Below are 20,565 nucleotides of genomic sequence, written 5' to 3'. Positions count from 1 at the left end.
GGTGATATCATTAGCTTTAATTCCTCCAGAAATCATCTTGGCGAGGTAATCAAGTGCATGCTCCCCAAATCCATGATTAGCACGTCCTATAATCACAGCACTCCAAGTTAAGACATCTTTCACACCCATACCATTAAAGACTTTGAGTGAGTTCTCTATATCCCCATACTTTGCATACATGTCCACAAGAGAAGTCCCAAGTTTCACGGCAATCTCAACTTTATTTCTATCTATGTATTCATGGACAATCTTTCCCATTCCTAATGCACCCAAGTCGCCACAGGCAAACAACACACTAACCATGGTCACTCTATCAGGTCTCACATTGGCTGATTGCATATCATGAAATAGTATTAATGCTTCATTAGATTGCCTACTTTTGGCATAGCCTGCAATCATCGAGCTCCAAGAAACCAAGTCTCTCTCAGAACTCATATCGAACAATTGCCTAGCAGTACCCACATCACCGCATGTTGCAAATCCATGGATCATGGTATTCCAAGAAACCAAATCCTTAGCTGGCATCTTATCAAATAACTGACGAGCTAAATCAAATTTCCCAATTCAAACACACTTAGCCAGCAAGACATTATATGAAACCATATCCGGTTGATCCATTTCATCCAAAATATTTTTTGCAACGTCAATATATCCAAGCATACATCTCAATAAGAGCCGTTTGCACAAACAAATCGAAGCAAATCCAAGTTTAACAACATGGGTGTGTACCCTTCTACCACTTGTATAATCTACAGATCTCCCACATGCTTGAAGAACCAAAGAAAGGCTGAAACTATCAACAACAATACCATCTCGAAGTTGCATTTGGAAGAAAAGTGACAAAGACTCTTGGGGGGGGGGTTTGGGACATTTAAGTAAGCTCGAATCATAGTATTCCATATAAAAGTATCTGGAGACTGAATTTCATCAAAAATAGACCGTGCATATTGCAAGTTCTTAAGCGGCAAGAAAAGATTTGGTGCAATAACTTAGCTAAAATGAAATTATTTTCACTAAGAGAAGTTTTGACGACGTAAGCATGGATTTGAATGAGATGATCAAATTTAGTTGATTCTTGGAGAAGGCACATGATTTTCTGCTCTATAGTTTTGGTCTGGTGGTTAAAAAGTTGAGACACGAACCTCATGTAAATTTAGTCAAGTTAACGTGATGGGGAATACCAGACAGGTTCAAACCTGTAATTCAACAAAGAAGAAATACTCATTCTACTGTTCCACTTATGGAATGACCCCATTCCTACATAAGTCATTGGGTGTATGCATTTCTTATAAAAAAAAATGTCTTATAAGCATTTCTACAAGCACATTCATACATTAAAACAACAACTTCTTATAAAAACACATACAAGCTAAAAAAAAAACATGATGTGAATAAATGACTGGTGAAACAACGTTACCCACAACAAACGGATCAATCCAACACAAGGATCGATCCTTCTCAATAGACAAGACTTCAACACCCTCCAAGCAATATCCCAACACTTCTCAATATCAAATAACAAGCATATAAAGTAAAACAATTAATGTAAAAGAAGAACAAACCACAAGACGAGATATATCGGGGTTCGATTTGCCTACGCCCACATCTGCGAGTTCCAAGCTTTACTAGATGTCCGGAGTAACGAGTTACAAAGTCTTTCAATTCACTCACAAAGAATGAATACTCAACTCACAAAGAATTGCTCTCTTATAATCTCTCTCTTTCTTGGTTTTGGAAAAGTTAGGTTTCTACAGAAAAAACCTATTTTTATACTATTTCAGAAAAGCTTATGAAACAGTGAATTTCGGGCTGAAATTGGTGGAGCGCAGGTCGCGCCCATCGGAGGCGCAGGTGTGCCCAAAACACTGGAGGGTCGCGCCCATCGGAGGCTTGAGTTAAAGCAAAACACTGGTCACAAGCCATGTCGCCATCGAGAGGCGCGGTGCACTCTAGACATGAAAGAGAAAAAAAAAATCCTTTTTTCTCTACATTCTCCACCTCGGTGAGGTTTTAACACATAAAACCAAGCCGAACACATCCAGCAATAACACATCCAGTAGGAACACATCCAGCAAGGAAGACTCGCAGTCAACTGCACCGAAGGGCCATGCCCACAAAGGGCTCTTTCAAACATGTAGGATTTGGAGCAAGTTTAAACAGTGTTGGAACTTAACTCCGGTGACAACTTTCGTCAGCATATCAGCAGGATTGTCATGGGTGTCCACTTTCTCAAGTGCTACATCACCATCCTCAACGACATCCCATATAAAGTGATAACGGACATCAATATGCTTGGTCCGAGCATGATGAACTTGGTTCTTCGCCAAATGAATAGCACTCTGACTATCACAATACGAAGCAACACTGTTCTGCTTAATACTCATATCATCTAGAAGACCTCGAAGCCATAGTGCCTCTTTCAATCCTGCCTCGCCATTGCCATATACTTCTCCTCGTAGTAGATAGAGCAAGCTGTAGCACAATAGCATAGACCTCCAACTAACCGGTGCACCATGCATCATAAACACATAACCAGATGGTCGATCGTTGTCTATCTAGATCACCATGCATAATCGAAATCCACAAACCCAGTGACATAACAAGTGCCTCCACCATAAGCTAATCCCACATCCAAGGTACCGCTTCAAATTACCTTAGTACCCATTTCACTGCCTCCCAATGCTGCTTCCCAGGATTTGCCATATACCTGCTTACAACACTAATTGCCTGTGAAATATCTGGGCGTGTGCACACCATAGCATACATCAAACTGCCCACGGCACTTGCATAAGGAACATTAGCCATATGCTTTTGTTCCTCCACCGAACTAGGAGAGAACTTAGTTAAAAGCCTAAAATGCCCAGCTAAAGGTGTAGAAACCGACTTTGCATTCTCCATACCAAATCGAGAAATTACTTTCTGAAGGTATTTCTTCTGAGATACAACTATCCGTCGCTTCTTCCTATCTCTGTCAATTTCCATGCCCAGTATCTTCTTGGCTCCACCTAAGTCTTTCATCTCAAACTCAGAGCTAAGTTGAGATTTTAACTTGTCTATCTCTACCATGCTTTTGGAAGCAATAAGCATGTCATCCACATAAAGCAGGAGATAGATGAAGTCATTACCACGAAGCCTTCTAAAGTAGACACAGCAGTTGATAAGCACCCAAAACTGTATTATAAAAACCTGTAGAGACATAACATTTCGGTCAATTTTGTGCTTAATAATCATGAAATAATCGCATCTTAGTGTTTTTTGCAGGTTGGAGCAACTAATGTAAAAATGATGATAAAGTCGGCATTTAAGCCGCGGAATAGGGAGTATACACATGCCTTCCGATCAAGCCCATGTGAAGCCCAACAAATTCGGACTAAAGCCCAAAGACTCAAATAATACATAATCCGGTCGAAAACGGGATTATGTGCCTGCAACATCAAACTTCGAAGCTCATATCTCTTGAACCGGGACTCGAATCGGCGACGAGTGAAAGCTCGAAGCGATCGGTGTGATGAACTCTACAAATAGGGCGGGAAGTTGTAAAAATGCCAAAAGACCGGACTGCCAACGGACATCATGCGTGGACCCACTAGGCGGGCCCATAAGATTTGATGAGTCATCATGCAAGTCAAGACAAAGGTGCAAATAATTGGTGCAAATTTGACACCTTGCATGAAGTTAATGAGTTAGTTGGATTTAGGTGATGATTATCTAAAAAATGAAAGGTGTCAAATGGGGGTTAGTTGTGGATAAGTGAAAAATAAATGAGAGGAGAGTGTTTCACGTGGGAGAAGAGAAAAAAAGCTCTCTTATGTAAAGGGGGCTGATTTTGGGAGTTGGAAGCTTTTACTTCCTTGACTTTTACTTTTCATTTACATCCATGTCTTTAATTTTGTTTTTTAGTCTTAGTTTTAGAGAAAAGCTTGTAACTTGTTAATGGGGAACTCTCTCTAGTTTTTAAAAACTCTTCTTCATTTAGGTAAGCGGTGGTAGTTTTCTTGTTTCATTCTCTTTCTTTTTCATTTCACATATCTTCTTGTAGTTTAATTCAATCCTAGGATCATGAGCTAAAACTCTCCCAAGGGGGGGTTAATGATGCTCATGTGAGGATCATGCTACAAATTTAGGATTCCAAAATCACTACTTAAAAGACTTAGGTTCTATTTTTCATCCTGTCCCAAAATGACAGAGATTGACAATTATCGGTCAATTGTTGTAAAAGTAGAACTAGGAGTTGGAATGATATTTCAGAGATGAAATATCATTTCAATTCTACATGCTAGCATGATATGTTTAGAGATAGGTATATTATGTTAGGGATTTGAGATGGTAGTGACCTGTTTCTAAAAGACTTGTAGCTAGGCCTTGCATGAGTAGGATTAATCCTTCCCTATCTATCTCTCTCTTTCCATTTAACTATAAACAAACTTACAAATTTTAGATAACTTGTGTAAAAAAAATCTATCTATAAAATCCTTCTCACTTAGTTCTCCAAAGTGTAGATTCCAGTTGTGATCATTTAAATTCTTGTCTTAGAAGTTGGAACGAAATCCCTACTCGAACTAGATTGACATTCTCAAAGAAAAAAAAACAGTGAGTAAGGAATTATTGAGTTTTAGCACGTAGTAAGTCAACTTCTAAAAACACTGAAAAGTGCATAAGATTAGCAGTCATACTTACTTCGGGTGTACTCATGTTGCATCATGAATGTGTCAAAGTGCTTGTACCATTGCCTGGGTGATTGCTTTAACCCGTACAGTGACCGATTCAATTTGCATACATAATCTTCTTTCTTAGCAATGACAAACCCTTCAGGTTGTCTCATATAGATCTCTTCTTCCAAGTCCCCATGCAAGAAAGCAGTTTTCACATCAAGTTGCTCTAACTCCAAGTTGAAGTGAGCAACTAAACTCAATAACACACGAATGGACGTATGTTTGACCACCGGGGAAAATACCTCATTGTAGTCGACTCCTTCCTTCTGTGAAAAACCCTTTGCTACCACTCTTGCCTTGTACCTAGTACTGTCGGACTCAGGAAGTACCTCTTTCTTTCTGAACACCCATTTACTGCCGATAGTCCTTTTGCCCTTTGGCAATAAAACTAGGTCCCATGTGTGATTTTTATCAAGAGATTCCATCTCTGCTTGCATAGCTACCAACCAATCTCTGTAATGAGCATCTCTAACAGCTTCCTTGAAGCTATCTGGCTCATCATCTTCGATATTCAGTGCATATGCCACTAAATCCACCTGACCATAGTGTTTCACCCGGCTTCGTGCCCATTGTGCACTTTTTTAACTTGTCTCTCGTGGCCTAGGGTCAGCCACTACAAGTTCGCGGATGCTCTTGCTCTTCTTCCTATTATTAACGTTATGGGTTCCATGATTTGGTACCTCATCATGATCTAACCGATCATCTCATCGATCGGACAACTCAAGCTCGGTAGCTTGAACTTCTATAGACTCACCATTCTGCCCAGCTACTTCCGGCTTACTGAAAGATAACACGGAAGTCTCATCAAAGGTAACATCTCTGCTGACCAGGAACTTGTGGTCTTCTAGACACCACAATCTATATCCCTTTACCCCATTTGCGAAGACTAAGAATATGGCCTTCTTAGCTCTAGGATCTAGCTTCTTCCCCTCACATGGTAGTAAGTCATCGATCCAAATACTTCATAAAATACTATAATCAGGTTTGGGTTACGACCACACCTCATAAGGTGTCCTGCAATCTATAGCTGGTACTGGTGACCTATTATACAGGTAACACGCCATGGACACTACATCTGCCCAATACTCTTTGCCTAGACTGGCATTAGACAATAAACATCTTGCTCTTTCAAGCAAAGTTCTATTCATCCTCTCTGCCATTCCATTCTGCTGTGGCGTGCCTCGGTATCCGATTGTGCGGCAATTCCACTGTTGCACCGCGGAACTCTTGGAAAGGTCCATAGGTATACTTTCGGTACCATTGTCGGGCCGTAATGTCTTTACCTTCCTATCCGTGCGATTCTCAACCCCTTGCCTTCCACTTCTTAAATGTCTCAAACACTTTATCTTTCGATTTCATCATATACACCCACACATAGCGAGTATGATCATCAATGAATGAGACATAATAGTGGTTACCTCCCTTGGAAGCCACCCTAGAGGGTCCCCAAACATCCGTAAGCACATAGTCAAGGATGTCTGTTGTCGTGTGCTTGCTTGACTTGAACTTGACTCTGCACTGCTTCCCATAGACGCAATCCTCACAGAACCCCATACTTGGCTTCTTCAAGTTCTTCAAGACCCTAACTTGCACAACTCAGACAAACCCTTTTCACTCATATGCCCTAAACGCATATGCCATATCTTAGTGCACTCAGAATCATTACTACATGCACCCACTGCTACATCGCTTATCACCGTTACTACCTATCGAGTATACAAGGTTCCATATTTTTGACCCTTCATAACAACTAAAGAGCCATTAACAATATTTAGGACTCCACCTTTGCCTACAAACTTGTGGCCTTTGGAGTCCAAGGTACCAAGAGAAATAAGACTTTTCTTTAGCTCAGGAACATGTCTCACATCGGTTAAAGTCCTCACTACACCATCATACATCTTGACCCGTATAGTTCCAATTCCTACCGTCTTACAAGCAACGTCATTACCCATTAAAACGGAACCACCATCAATGCTCTCATAAGAAGTAAACCACTTTCTATTCGGGCACATATGATAGGAACATCTGGAATCAAGAATCCACCTTTTCGGTCATATAGTCTTGTGTGGACACCGCGGTGAACTCATCCTCTTCGTGAGCACGAAGCATAATTTGCCTCAATTTTTGCCTTACCTTTCTTCCGACCATCTCTCTTGTTCTCTTTCTTGGGTGAGGACAATTACTTCATGTAATGTCCCTTTCATTTGCAATTGTAGCCTTGTACATGTTTTAAAGGCTTCTTTGACTTGGACCTAGAATTCTCATTACTTGAATAATTCTGTTCATACGAATTTCCTCTTGCCACTAGCCCCTGACCTACATCAATGCTATTCTCTACACGTGTCTTCTTCATCAACTCATAAGAAAGAAGTGCACTCTGAACTTCGTCAAGATCGACGACTTCTCTGTTCATGAATGTAGTCATTAGATGCTCATAGCTTTCTGGCAAGGAGAATATTAAACATGCCGCTTGATCCTCATCATCCATCTTCATACCAACATTCAAATAATCCACTAGACGTCGATGGAACTCACTAACGTGCTCTTGTATCGTTAAACCATCGACCATCATGTACCGATAAAGACGCTTCTTAAGGTACATCTTGTTCGTCATGCTCTTGGTCATATACATAGACTCTAGTTTGAGCCAAATACCGGCATCGGTATTTTCTCCCATCACACTATACATGACCTCATTAGCAAGACATAACCGGATTGATGAACAAGCCTGAAGATCGAACTCTTCCCAATCATCATTACTCATACTCGCCACCTTAGATTTAATCCCCTTTAAAGCCTTGTGCAAACCTTGTTGGAATGATGTTCAGGGAACTATTCACTCAAGGAATGATGTTCTCAATGCTTGCAAGAAAAGAAGCCCGCTAACAAGAGATATATGGTCTGCAGCAGCCATCACGTGCCTAGTACACATTTGGAAATCAAGAAACAAAAGACTATACGATGAAGTGCGGTCAAGGACAGACTATGTAAGAAACCGCAGTCGAAAAGCAATTCTAGAAGCCTACATGCAATCAGGTTTGGAACTATGGACAACACATCTCAAGAACTTGCCACTTTGCACACTCACGGGCCTACAAAATAAACTTCGGGAAGAGCACCTAGGATTATGGAATGTTATTGGTCTCTTCCTCCGCCAAGGTTTTCTAAAGGTGAACCACGGATGGTTGTGCTAGGGGAAATCCGAGGGGATCTTTGGGCCGGGAGTGACTCTCGAAATTCACCACGGGCCAGTGATAGGAACACTCATAGGAGGTCTCGGGATTACAACCAACTATGTGGCTGAAACAGTTGCAATTGTTGAAGGTGTTAAGAAGGCTATCGAGTTGGGGTGGGATCGAATTGTGGTAGAATCGGACTTCGAAAGCTGCAATTCAAGCCTTCGGAAAAAAGCAAGGTACATTGGAGATGCAAAGCAGAATGGAATAGACTCAAGACCAAAGCAAACATCATTCTCACTAGTACATGGAGAGAAGTGAATTTGAGCGGATAAATGTGCCAAAAGAGGAGCAACATTAGCGAATGGGCAAAGAAATGATGGTGGCCTCCACGGACCAGATTTCCTACATAGTATGGAGAACCAACACTTCACCTACTATAGATTTATTGCTTAAATCGTTGTAATGTTGGAGGGGCTATAAGAGTCTCTCACCTGATATAACTGTATCTTTTTCTTTTTGCTATATACACAATTACCTTCTAGCAAAAAAAAAAATGTTGGATGAGGATGTCCTTTACTTGGATTTGCCAAATCCCAAAGTTATTATTCCCATTAAACTTCTCTACTTCAAACCTTGCGTTTGACATCTTGGGAGCCATCTTTCAAGTTACACACAATAACCCAAAAAAAATTTCACCTCGGAATTTAATCGAACACCTTGTCTACACAAATTTCGAGCACTAAACTCAAAATCCTAGGTTACGTATACCTACGCCCGATACCAATTGATGTGAATAAATGATCTGCGAAACAACGTTACCCACAACAAAAGGATCAATCCAACACAAGGATCGATCCTTCTCAATAGACAAGACTTCAACACCCTCCAAGCAATATCCCAACACTTCTCATATCAAATAACAAACATATAAAGTAAAACAATTAATGTAAAAAGAAGAACAAACCACAAGGCCGAGATATATATATCGTGGTTCGACAATTTGCCTACGTCCACAATCACGAGTTCCAAGCTTTACTAGATGTCGAGATAACAGATTACAAGTCTCTCAATTCACTCACAAAGAATGCATACTCGACTCACAAAGAATTGCTCTCTTTATAATCTCTATCTTTCTTGGTTTTGGAAAATTTAGGTTTCTCTGAGGAAAAAACTATTTTATACTATTTCAGAAAAAGCTTCAAAAACAGTGAATTTGGGGCTGAAATTGGTGGAGCCTTGAGTCTTAAAACACCGGAGGGTCAGCCCATCGGGCGGAGGCGAAGTGCGCTCAAAAAAACGGTCACAAGGTCGCGGTCCATCCGAGCGAGTCGCTCTAGACATGAAAGAGAGAAAAAAAAAATCCCTTTTTCTCTACAAAACACAATGTATTCTATTCAAGTATTACGAAGGAAAAAAAAATACTTGAATGAAAAATATTACTTACAGTTTGTTGAACGTAACACGTGTATGTCAATAGAGAATTCTATGATGTTTCGGAGATGTTTTGAGACTTCTCCTTATGCTTGTTTTTCTACTTTTGAGTCACTGCCAATTTTTCTCTCTTTAAATATTCATGAGATATTTCAAAATCTCATGAAAAGTGTCTACATATATAAATTTCAAAATTTGTTCCGAAATATACTAGTATACTGCTGTGAAGTGAGGCACTGGGGCGTGATTGGACATGTAGTTTCTACATATATGTGTTATGATGAATTGGTGCCTAAGTATTGCCTTTTAGAGTTTATTTTACCGTAAACAAAGCTAAGTAATGGAAATTGAGCTTAAATATTATCATTTCCTATAAAGGTTAAGAAATATATTGCACACCCCATCCTTGATGGTATAAAGCATGCTAACCTTAGACATTAGATGTAGGTCCAGCAGGCCAGCACACACCAATAGCTACATTATAGGCTGCAACTAGATGTAGAGAATTATGGGGGAATGCAAATGCAATTAACATGCAAGTGGGTATTACCAAAAGTCCCTACAAGTGCAAGACCCTCCAACGAAATGATGAAAGCGGTTCACGATCCCTAACAATTATCTCCCGTTCATAGATGATGGATAAAAGTTTGAAGGCCAAATGGCAATCTTCACAGACTTCGGAGATTCTTTACAATCCGTATTGGAGACCGGGGAGCGATGCTCAAAAGTCAAAAGCAAATGCCAGCTTCTCACTGTGATAAGCCAATGCATGTTCTTTTGCTTTGTCATTCATATCTTGCAGTACTGAAGATATCAATGGTTTGTATCCCACGATATACAACCGATCAATCATCTCAGCCAACATTTTATATATCTCCTTTGACTTGGGGTGTGACCTATCACCTGCAATATCACACCCTGAATTTCGACAGAATTTGAAAAAACAATATTAATTCTCGACTCTTCGATTTTCGAGGTGTGATGCACTCTCCACTTCCAAAAACCCATCATCTATTTAATTACGCGGATAATTCAAAACAAATAAAAAATTTTAAATAAACAAAAGTCCTCTTCATAACCAAAAACTCCCAAATAAGATTAAATTACAAATCTCCTTTCACCCTCTTTAATTATAATTACAACTGAAAATACAAACAACATTTGTCTCGACTAAAATCTATTACACCTTAAGGGAAAACAAAACATATCCTGAATGCGACACTAATGCAAACCACAAGCATCAACCAACCTTCTTGAACATTAATCCTGCCATGACTTATCAACTATGTTCATTTAATGAACACACCTGATAAGCAAACATGCAAATCGGGTTAACATTATAAACAATGCTGGTGTGAGTATCCCTCAAATACAAATCATTCTAATACATATATATACACAATAAATAAGGCAGTTAGTTCCTCCACCGAGGCGCCTTAACATCTAACGAATAATACAACATTTTTAAGTACAATAATTAAGGCAGGTAGTTCCTCCACTGAGGCGCCTTAACTTCTCACTAACCACACAACAAACCATACGCATAATAAAAGGCATTTAGTTCCTCTACCGAGGTGTCTTAGGTTCTAACTAAACTAATAACTAGTGAAGCATATTCTATACTTACCGTATTTCCTGCTCAATTACAGAGTGGGTCATCTCTGCACAAGTAATTAGTTTGGCCCACCCTTCTGCAACACCATATACAATCATAAATTTAAAAATATATCATTAACCAACATATTACCATAATTATATTATTTAAGGCTTTCTTTGCGTGTCCCTAAAATCCCGTCGTAACTATGTCTTACCTAGTTTCCACGGCTACCACAATCGCAATCAACGCCGAACATATACATCCACATGCCTCCCCTCATATAATGAACCACTCCGTGCGTAGCTACCCTAAGCGGGATATCACATACCAGGTAACCCTCACATGAAAGCCATTATGTGAGTACTGCCACTACCCGGCATAAAAATATCGCGCGTCTCGTTCTAATTTTACGAATGGAATAATCAAGCCACTATTCCACTCGCCCGGAAGGGCCATTCAGATACACTGAAATGCCAAAAAGGCCAATCAAATTACTTACGCCAAAAGGGCCATTCAGATTCACTGAAACGCCAGAAGGGCCAATCATATCACATACGCCCATCACAAGGGCCAAATCACATGAGTTGTGGTAGCTAGGTTCTAGGATTTTCGTTACGTAATTTATTCAGGTGTCATACATATATATCTCATAATCATTTCACTTTATCACGTGCATGTCAAATACATTATTGCACTAAGCCACAATATTTAGAAATATCTCAATACATCTCATAACAACTTTCATTTTTTCACATGCCAATATATTATTGCACTAAGCCACAATATTTAGAAATATCTCAATATATCTCATAACAACTTTCATTCTTTCACGTGCCAATATATTATTGCACTAAGCCACAATATTTAGAAATATCTCAATATATCTCATAACAACTTTCATTCTTTCACATGCCTAATAAATTATTGCACGAAGCCAAAATCCCATGGAAAATATCCACAAATACTATACTACCTCATAGTAGCATCTCACATATATAATAATAGAGTGTTTATATCAATTTCTCAAAGATATTGTATTTAATAGATATCCTAACATATGATATCATTTAACATAACAACAATGTCAACATACCACATAACGTCACAATAGTTCCAAACATACCACATAACATTTTCATAGCGTTTTAGGAATATTATGTCTCATAAAATTTCACTCTTGTCACGTGTCAGAAATTACACAATATCAACGTCAAATCTTTCTTAGATAATGACAAACCAATTATGCAGGCTTCCGCACCCTTTTAGCATTTGATTTATCCATACAATTTACAACATAAAACGTAGCACAATTAAACAGTCAAAAGTCCACAATCAAAGCTCAAAACCATAACCCATGTTTAAAATAGTTCAACCTATTGTCCTAATCCAATTAAACAAGACAAAGCCCCAAGACCAAGGCCCAAAACCAAAGCCCAAAAGTCTAAACACTTAAAGACTCACCTTGACCCATTTTAAGTCAAATGGGTCGGCCCAAAATAAAAATAGAAACTGGCCCAAACCAAAAATAGAAATGAAATTAAACTGGCCCAAACTTTAATTGGTTCGGCCCACAGAACTTAAACTAAACCGGTCCAAAAACTTAAATTAAAACCGGCCCAACCAAAACAAAATAAAATCGGGCCCAAAGAAAACCAACTAAGGTCCAAGCCCCACTAATTGGTTTCGGCCCAAGGTCCAACCACAGCAACAGATTTAAACTGTTAAACACCGACCGGGAGCACTGGATCTCTCTCTCGGTCATCTCCTTCCCAGTGCCAGCAGCTAGTTTCCCAGCCACCACAAACCTCCACACACCACCCTACACAAACCCACAGAAATTTGTTAGGGTGGAAAACCCCAAAACATTAATTAACAAAGAAACTCCCAATTTCTAGTTTCAAAATCACTCCCCAAATTATGGATCCGACCGCCATTAACGGTTTCTTTGAGCTTTGACAGCCCCTTTCCAGCACCCATTCAAACAACAATAACCAAACCTCAACCCCTTTCTACCCCCAATCTCCAATCAACACAAAAACAACAATAACAGTTCACATTCATTTTACTGGCGATTTCTCTAAGCGCCATTAATTCTTTCAAGCTCTAATCAGCGGTCCCCGACATCACCCAAACATCAAACCAACAATCCACAATCAATACAACAATAGGAATTTAAAACCACAACAAAAAAAAAAAGTAAAAATTATGAGGGACGATTTCTGTCTCTTGGGCTTGCGCCACCCTTAACGGGCCCAATCAAGCTTCTTCGAAAGTTCAATTTCAATTTCCGATATTCAACAGAGTTTAATTTAATAATACGACACGACACCGAAAATAACAAGAGAATGAGCAGTAATAATGGACGGAAACATTGGACAGACAAATATGTCTATATACACGTAAAACTAAACTATAGGTTCGAAGAAAAATAGCAAAATAACTACTCACCTGTATTGTGAAAACGTATCTAGAATATGAAAGAAAACCAATTCCGCGCCAGCTAGAATACGCATGATCCGTGCTCCGTTCTTCTTTGTTTTAACTCGTCTAGTTCTAATGAAAAATTAGTTTTTCTTAAAAACCTCTATTTTTTAAAAAAACCCATCTCATTCTAAAGAATTCTGCCATATTTTACTTTAAGAAACTTTCCATATTTTCTCCCATAATTTCGGAATTATTCTCTCCCTGTTTCACTATTGATACAATCTCTACAAATCATTTTAAAACTTAAAAATTTTCCTATTAAATTATTTTCAAACCAAACAAACTATTTTCCCTATTTTTTCTACAAAGTCAAACATACATATCCACTCTACTTAACTTAAGACTTAGGGCATGCTTGATAACGTGGCAAATCAACATTTTCCCGTGATAAAAGCCCATTTGCCGCTGCTTGTTTCTAAATACTGGTCGGCAAAAAAAACTAACATTTGCCAGCAAATCAGGCACGTGACCATATTTTCTCGCTTTATGCGGGAAAAATTTATCCAGGTGGGAGCTGGATATAATTTGCCGGAGGAAAACTCTCAAAATTTTCTCGCTTCACCCTAATTTTGGCAAATCAAAATCGCATTCTCTCAACCACACTCTCTCTCTCTCAAGCCGCCGACAGTTACTACAAGAGGAGGATCTCTCAAGCTGCCGACAGTTCCTACAAGAGGAGGAGAAATCTGCTCATCAGGTTTGTATATTCTCTCTTTTTCTTCTCTATTTTTCTTGTACATGATCTTTTCAGTAGTTGAAAACATTATGCTTCTCAAATGATTTCAAGTTTTACTTGATCAAAGTTGAAATGGATGTTGCCATGGATTCTATATCTTTCGACTTTGAAGGAGAATGTTGCCATGGATTCTATATACTTATTGTCAAAATTATACATGTTTCAAAAATGGCAACTCACTGGATGTATATTTGTCTTTATGTGTGATTGGTTGTCTGGGTTTTTCTGGTTTGGTTTTGTTTTTTTTTCTCTGTTATTTTTCCCCCTCGCATGAATAAGTCGATATATGAATTTTCTCATAGTCATACATACGCATGCGTTCAGGTTTAATAACGGGTCTATGAAATTTTGGCAAGCTTAACTGCTTGAGTTTGTTATCGTGCTTGAGTTTGTTATCGTGCAGTCTGTGGTTTGGGGACCCTGTTGGAGGTATTTAGAAATTCATTCTAGTTATCTCTTGGGCACTTACTCTTTTGGGAAGCTTGATTGATGGGGGCTTAAAGGCTTAGCTCCCTGACTAAGTACTCCTTACTCTATCAGTTTGTGAGGTTATTCTGTGGTTTCCCGAACGAAGTCCTATGTTAACTTCAGTAGTCCCCTTCACCTTCAAAAGCGGCTTCCCGAAACACGGAATTGAACAAATCCTATTCGCAAATCGGCATGCTGCTAGTTAACCAAGGTTCACTTCAGCTATAGTGCAAAATCCATTGTATTGCCATCTTAACTGCTTTCTTCTTTGACTCGAAATCTCAGTTGAGAAGAAATGAGAAATGATGGCGTTCTCGATCCGATTTCTCACTTGATCGTACTATAGATAGGGATCTTTCTGTTCAAGAATCAAGTAGAACTGTTCGTACTACGTTGCTTTCAAGGAGCTTGCTTCCTTCATCTCTAAAGTCAGCATGCGTAACCATTTCTTTTCACTGAATCTCATAGATTCTAGAATCTACTAGCTTTAATCAAACAAGATTTCAATTAGTTTGCAACGCGGAAATAACCGAAATATGTCTACCAAATAGCGAGTATCCTATGCTTTGGTAGCTTCTGTGAGAAAGGCCTTACTAGAAAATAGCGAGAGGAACCCACATACCCACTTTCCTCTCCCCCAGTACCATAACCATAGTGGTAACTGGGGCCTCATTCTAGGGCCATGATCTATAAGCCCTCAACTACACCAACATAACAGCACCCGATTTCGTAATAGTCGAAAAGCAATTGAAACGATAACATACGTCTTCCACTCATTATCACCACTAGTCCATCAATAGAATATTTTAGAGCTTGATCCGAGAATTAGCTAATTACCATCCGATCGTACAGTGTCACACAATAAAACAGCAATAATGAAGGCACCGACCATAGTAGCCAATGCGAGAGTTCTGACTGTAGGAGGAACAGGATCTGCTTCTTCCCCCATTGCGACGTGAGCATCGTTCATTATTATAGTCAACTCGCGGATCAGCTCCGTTAGATGCTTCTCTCTGTCAAAGGTTTCTCACTACTTTCTTATATTGTTCTGAAAATTATAATAAAGTAAGGCACACTATAAACCTGATGTAGTTTTGCTTTTAAATGCTTGGTCTCCACATTGTATGACCACATAATAGTTTGGTCTACCTGATGAAAGTCACAAAAGAGTTGAGATATAGATTCTATGCACACGTTAATATATGTCGATATTACAAAGGAAGGGAGGGAGAGAGAGTACCCAAATAGCTTTTCTTTTTAATTCCCTTTGCACTAACAAGAAGCACTTCAAGGATTCCTTCCTTCATGTTCACTACCATAGGCTATGGGTGTAGGGCTAGTCATCGAGCTACCCGAGTCGAGTATTGGCATGCTCAAGCTCGACTCACACATTTAGCGAGCATGCTCGAGCTTGACCCGAACTTAACTTCGAGTTTAATATGGGGCTCAAGCTCAACTCGCTCACTTGTACAAATAACTCAAGCTCGACTCGGCTCGACTCGTTTTGCACTACGAGCTCGAGTTCGAGCTTGAGTTCGAACTCGTTTGAACAAAAAAAAAAACTAGCAATCGCAGTCGCCCACTGTTTACCTTGAAGCTAAGAGGTGCAATTGTGAAAACAACACAATTTGGCATGAATTTGATTATACAGTATAATAAAACCACCACATATAAAACCTTTGATGATCTCCCTGCACACAATTTTTTTAAAAATAACAACAATCTACAAAAGAAAAAAGCAAACCGCCATATATAGTAACAAAACAAATCCTGCTTCATTAAATGAATCCATCATAAGTATATAAAAAGAGAATACAATCTAAACGAATCAATAATCCTCTCCAAAATCTCAAGTACTAAATTCGTTAACGACATTACACAATAACAAAAGATAAAAAATAGATCCATAACCAAGCTAAACCCATTCGAACAAAAACACTTTTTACAACTTTTGATGGTTTTTGAGTTGAAGAAAGAGAATAAGTATGTTAGAAGAGAAGAGATGCGGCTATTGAGTGTAGGGTTTTGATTGTGCACAAGTTTAGTAGTTAGGGTCAATGGGTTATGTCTTTAAGTATGTTAGGGCGTTGGGCGAGTGGGTATGGGCCAATGGGATAGATTCATGGGGTGTGGACTTGCATATATAAATGATTTGATTGTGTATGGGCTTATAAAACGAGTAGCTCACGAGCTACTCAAGCTCGAACTCGACTCGAGTAGCTTGCGAACTACTCGAGCTCGAACTCGAATTACTCGCCATCTAGAACGAGCTTTAAATTAAGCTTAAGCTTGACTCATACTTTTACGCGGACGAGTTTGAGTCTAGCTGAGCTCAAGTTACTCGCGAGCAGCTCGACTCGATGACCAGCCCTATATGGGTGAAGGAAAACGTAGTGGTGCCTGATGATTGTGATTGGAATGCTAATGACAGGAGTTTCAAATAATGAAATGTACATAAAATTTAATCTGCATCGAAACGTTTTCGCTTTAATTGATTTTTGGTTTTTTTTATGTTTCAATTATTAATAATTCTAGGAAGAATTCCTTTTTGGGATGAGATTCAAAAGTACGTTGAGGAAATTGATGGAAGAATGGGGTCTGGCGAAGAGTGTGGGGTGCAGTTGGATAGGAATCGCGAGTTAGTGTAAATACTTGTTCAGATTGTGTTGTGTTCAGTTGATCAAACCGATGTTAGCTATTTGATTTTGGAGCTTGGCCTTACTATAGGTCCATGTCCATAGGTTTTGATTTTGGAGCATGGCCTTACCATAGCTATTTACATGAAAAACTTATTTTTCAGATATTGGCCACTACTAACACTTGCACTTAGAACGCATTGTCTTGCTTTTCATGTGTACAATGGGACTCTTTGAATGCTCCTGTAGGATAGTTTGTGTGTGTGTGTGTCAGGTGGTGTGTGCTCCTGCTAGCTACCTATGCATGCGGCTTGTTGCTAGTCATTTCGTATATATGTATTTGTATCTCGACTTTGTGGATATTTTAGTTGTTACTTATTATTACACTTTATGAATTTGTGTAGAATGAGGAGAACTACACGTGAGCGTAGGGCAGTCGCGACTTTGGTGGTTGTTGTTATTGCTCAAGATGTAATGGCATACTACGATTGGTGGTATAGGATATATATGACTAGGCGTAGGGTTGTTAGAGCTATACAGGCACCCGTACCTAGGGCTCCGCGTAGGAATATGGATCTGCAACGGAATTTTGTGTTGAGGAGGTTTTATATGGACAGTGACCGCTATTGTCATAACATGTTGAGGATGAATAGAGAAATGTTTAATTAAACTTTGCCTCCGTTTATTAACAGACTTGGTCTTAATGACAGTCGGTATCTGTCAGTCGAGGAGCAAGTCGCGTATTTCTTGTACACAATCGGGCATGACATGCGACAACGAAATATTGAGTTGCAATTCTTCCGCTCATGTGAAACAGTTCATCGTTATTTCCATGTGGTATTGCAAGTGGTTTTGAGGTTATATAGAGAAGTGGTCAATAATGCTACCACTGCAAACTCTCCTAAGCAAAGATTAAAAACAAAAAAGAATGGCATCAGTATTTTCAGGTTAGAGAGATATAGAAGCATGTTGATGTCCATTCTATTAAACTTTTGACTTATAAAATTGCCGTTAACAACCATTTTTGGTTTTAGGACGCTGTGGGTGCTATTGATGGTACTCACATTGCTACCAAAGTAGATGTGGAAGACCAGGGTAGATATCGTAATAGAAAGGGTGTCGTCAGCCAAAATGTGTTGGTTGCCTGTACATTTGACATGAAGTTTACTTATGTACTTGCTGGATGGGAGGGTTCTGCCCATGATGGTCGAGTCTTGAGGAGTGCCGATCTATACAGGCACAAACTTACTCTACCCACTGGTATGTCAAGGTTTATAATTGTAATCTATCTTAGCACATAAAAATGTCATATACTAAACTTAACATGACACCGTCCCAGGATCGAAGTACTATCTTGCGGATGCTGGTTTCGCATTAGTCCCGGGATTCCTCACACCCTTTCGTGGCACGCGATATCATCTCCGTGACATAGGCACAGAGGATGCTCAAGATTACAAAGAGTTGTATAATTTTAGGCTGTTGAGAGAACAATCGGGTTGTTGAAGAAACGTTTTGCATGTCTTAGGCATGCTCCTCATTATGATACGAGTGTACATACGAAAGTAATCCTTGCATGTTGTGCTATCCATAATTTCTTGAGGGAGGAAAACCCAGACAGTATGTTAACCGATGAAGAATCGAGCTCGGATGAGGAAAATGGGGATGCGGGCATTAATGAGGATGACACTAATGGTAATGAAGACCAACAAGTACCAATTGATATGGTACCTGCCCACGGTTGGACAAATTGGAGAGATGCTTTGGCTTTAATGATGTGGCAAGATACCATGGGACCACATTAAATATGTGATGGTGTTTTAATTATCTTTTATAATGGATCACGTTGTCTTTTTAATGTGAATTTTTATTAGTGAATTGGTGCTTGTATTAATTATGGTTTTTAATGGATATTGTTATCAATGAATTTGTTTAATGAATACTTATTAGAGGTTGTTAGTTATTAATGAATTTGATATTGTTTTTTTATTTCTTTGTTTGCATTTTAATGATACTTCTAACAGTCATGTCTAGGCGGGCGGGCAACTCATCCAAGGGTAAGGGTGTGGTTAGTGAGGGTGAGGTGACCAAACCACCTGTTCCCAAGCAGAAGCAAATTCGTTGGTACCCCTCAATGGATGAGATCTTAATCGAGGTCTTGTTAGAAAAGACTTTAAATGGTTTAGGTAGGAAGTCGGACAATGGGTGGAAGCCCGAGACCTTAAAAGAGGTTGCTGAGGCTGTGAATCAACGATTGAATATGTCAATCGGGAATGACAATGTACGTTCTAGGCTGAAAACAATGAAGAAAGATTACCTTGCTGCCAAGGCGGCTGTCGAGGCTAGTGGTTTTGGTTTTTCGTACAACCTACAAACCAAATGTATTGATGCTGATCATGTGGCATGGGAAGAGTATTGCAAGGTAATATATTTTACTAACTTGTAACTACTTATTATTACAATATCTTCTAAGCAATTGATTATTGTTATAGGCCCATTCTACAGCGAGGTCTCTACGAAAGAAGATGTTTCCTCATTTTGAGGAAGCTTGTATTGTATTTGGGAGTGATGTGGCAACTGGGGAAGGGGGCAATGCTGGACACGATGATGAGGAAGTAGTGATTCTAGATGAAGAAGTTAGAGATGAAGGGGCAGAGAATACAGAGGACGAGTCAAGTCAGCCTCCAAGTCCACATCCTAATGCCAATAGTGGTGATAGTTCACCTGGTGAAAGCTTTGTAGTTGGTGATTCTACACAAGCTGGTAGTCGGCGCATTACTACCCCTCCTTTAGTTAAGCGCAAGAGGTCTCGTCTTGGTCTTGAGGCCATGCCTCCACCCCCAAATTTCAAGGAGTTGACCGAGGTAGTGCGTCAACTAACTAATGCCTTCACTCCTGTTGACCCTTCCACATTGTTAATCGCTGCTTTAGAAGAACTTCCTAACATGGAACCTGATCTCATGTTGAGGGCCCTTGATTTGTTGGTAGAGAATGAGGCCTTGCTTAAGTTCTTTTGGGGATCGTAATCCTCGGTTGAAGTATTAAGTGGCTTATGAGAAAGCTTGAGCGGTCGAGGGGAAGTAGATCGAAAGCAATAGAATGTAGGCCGTTAACTTGTGTCTTTTGGATATTTTAGAATGATATTTTGATTTAAAATTCGCTATATGTATGATATTTTGAATTAGAATTAACTATATGTATGAATGCATGTCTTTTATATAGATTAATGTTGGTTATTGTGATGTCTTTTATATAAGGCTGGATGTCTGGTTGTTTAAGAATACAGTTTATGTAGTTTTCTTTTGATACGAGGATAGGTTTCTAC

General features: G+C 39.3%; 1 protein-coding gene and 1 pseudogene across 2 annotated transcripts in view; both read left to right on the top strand.

Annotated features, from left to right (window-relative positions):
* Positions 1-20,565, top strand: part of LOC147474482 (LRR receptor kinase SERK2-like) — a 62,602-nt pseudogene that overhangs the window by 32,234 nt on the left and 9,803 nt on the right. The gene's annotated exons all lie outside the window — the stretch shown is intronic.
* LOC147474483 (uncharacterized) lies at positions 13,804-20,472 on the top strand. The gene is made up of 4 exons (XM_086583817.1): positions 13,804-13,941; positions 14,077-14,100; positions 19,265-19,662; positions 19,733-20,472. The coding sequence occupies exons 1-4, from the start codon at positions 13,890-13,892 to the stop codon at positions 20,264-20,266; spliced, it is 1,008 nt and encodes a 335-aa protein (XP_086439943.1). The 5' UTR covers positions 13,804-13,889; the 3' UTR covers positions 20,267-20,472.

Source organism: Coptis chinensis, chromosome 9, assembly GCF_015680905.1.
Source record: "Coptis chinensis isolate HL-2020 chromosome 9, ASM1568090v1, whole genome shotgun sequence".
Classification (NCBI taxonomy): domain Eukaryota; kingdom Viridiplantae; phylum Streptophyta; class Magnoliopsida; order Ranunculales; family Ranunculaceae; genus Coptis; species Coptis chinensis.
Note: the sequence above shows the minus strand (reverse complement) of the source record. Positions and strands in the feature narration are given on the sequence as shown.

Coding starts and splice junctions, on each gene's coding strand:
- LOC147474483 (XM_086583817.1), top strand. CDS start 13,890: ATGCGGGAAAAATTTATCCAGGTGGGAGCTGGATATAATTTGCCGGAG. Junction 13,942..14,076: donor ATATAATTTGCCGGAGGAAA/ACTCTCAAAATT, acceptor CAGTTCCTACAA/GAGGAGGAGAAATCTGCTCA. Junction 19,663..19,732: donor CATGGGAAGAGTATTGCAAG/GTAATATATTTT, acceptor TTATTGTTATAG/GCCCATTCTACAGCGAGGTC.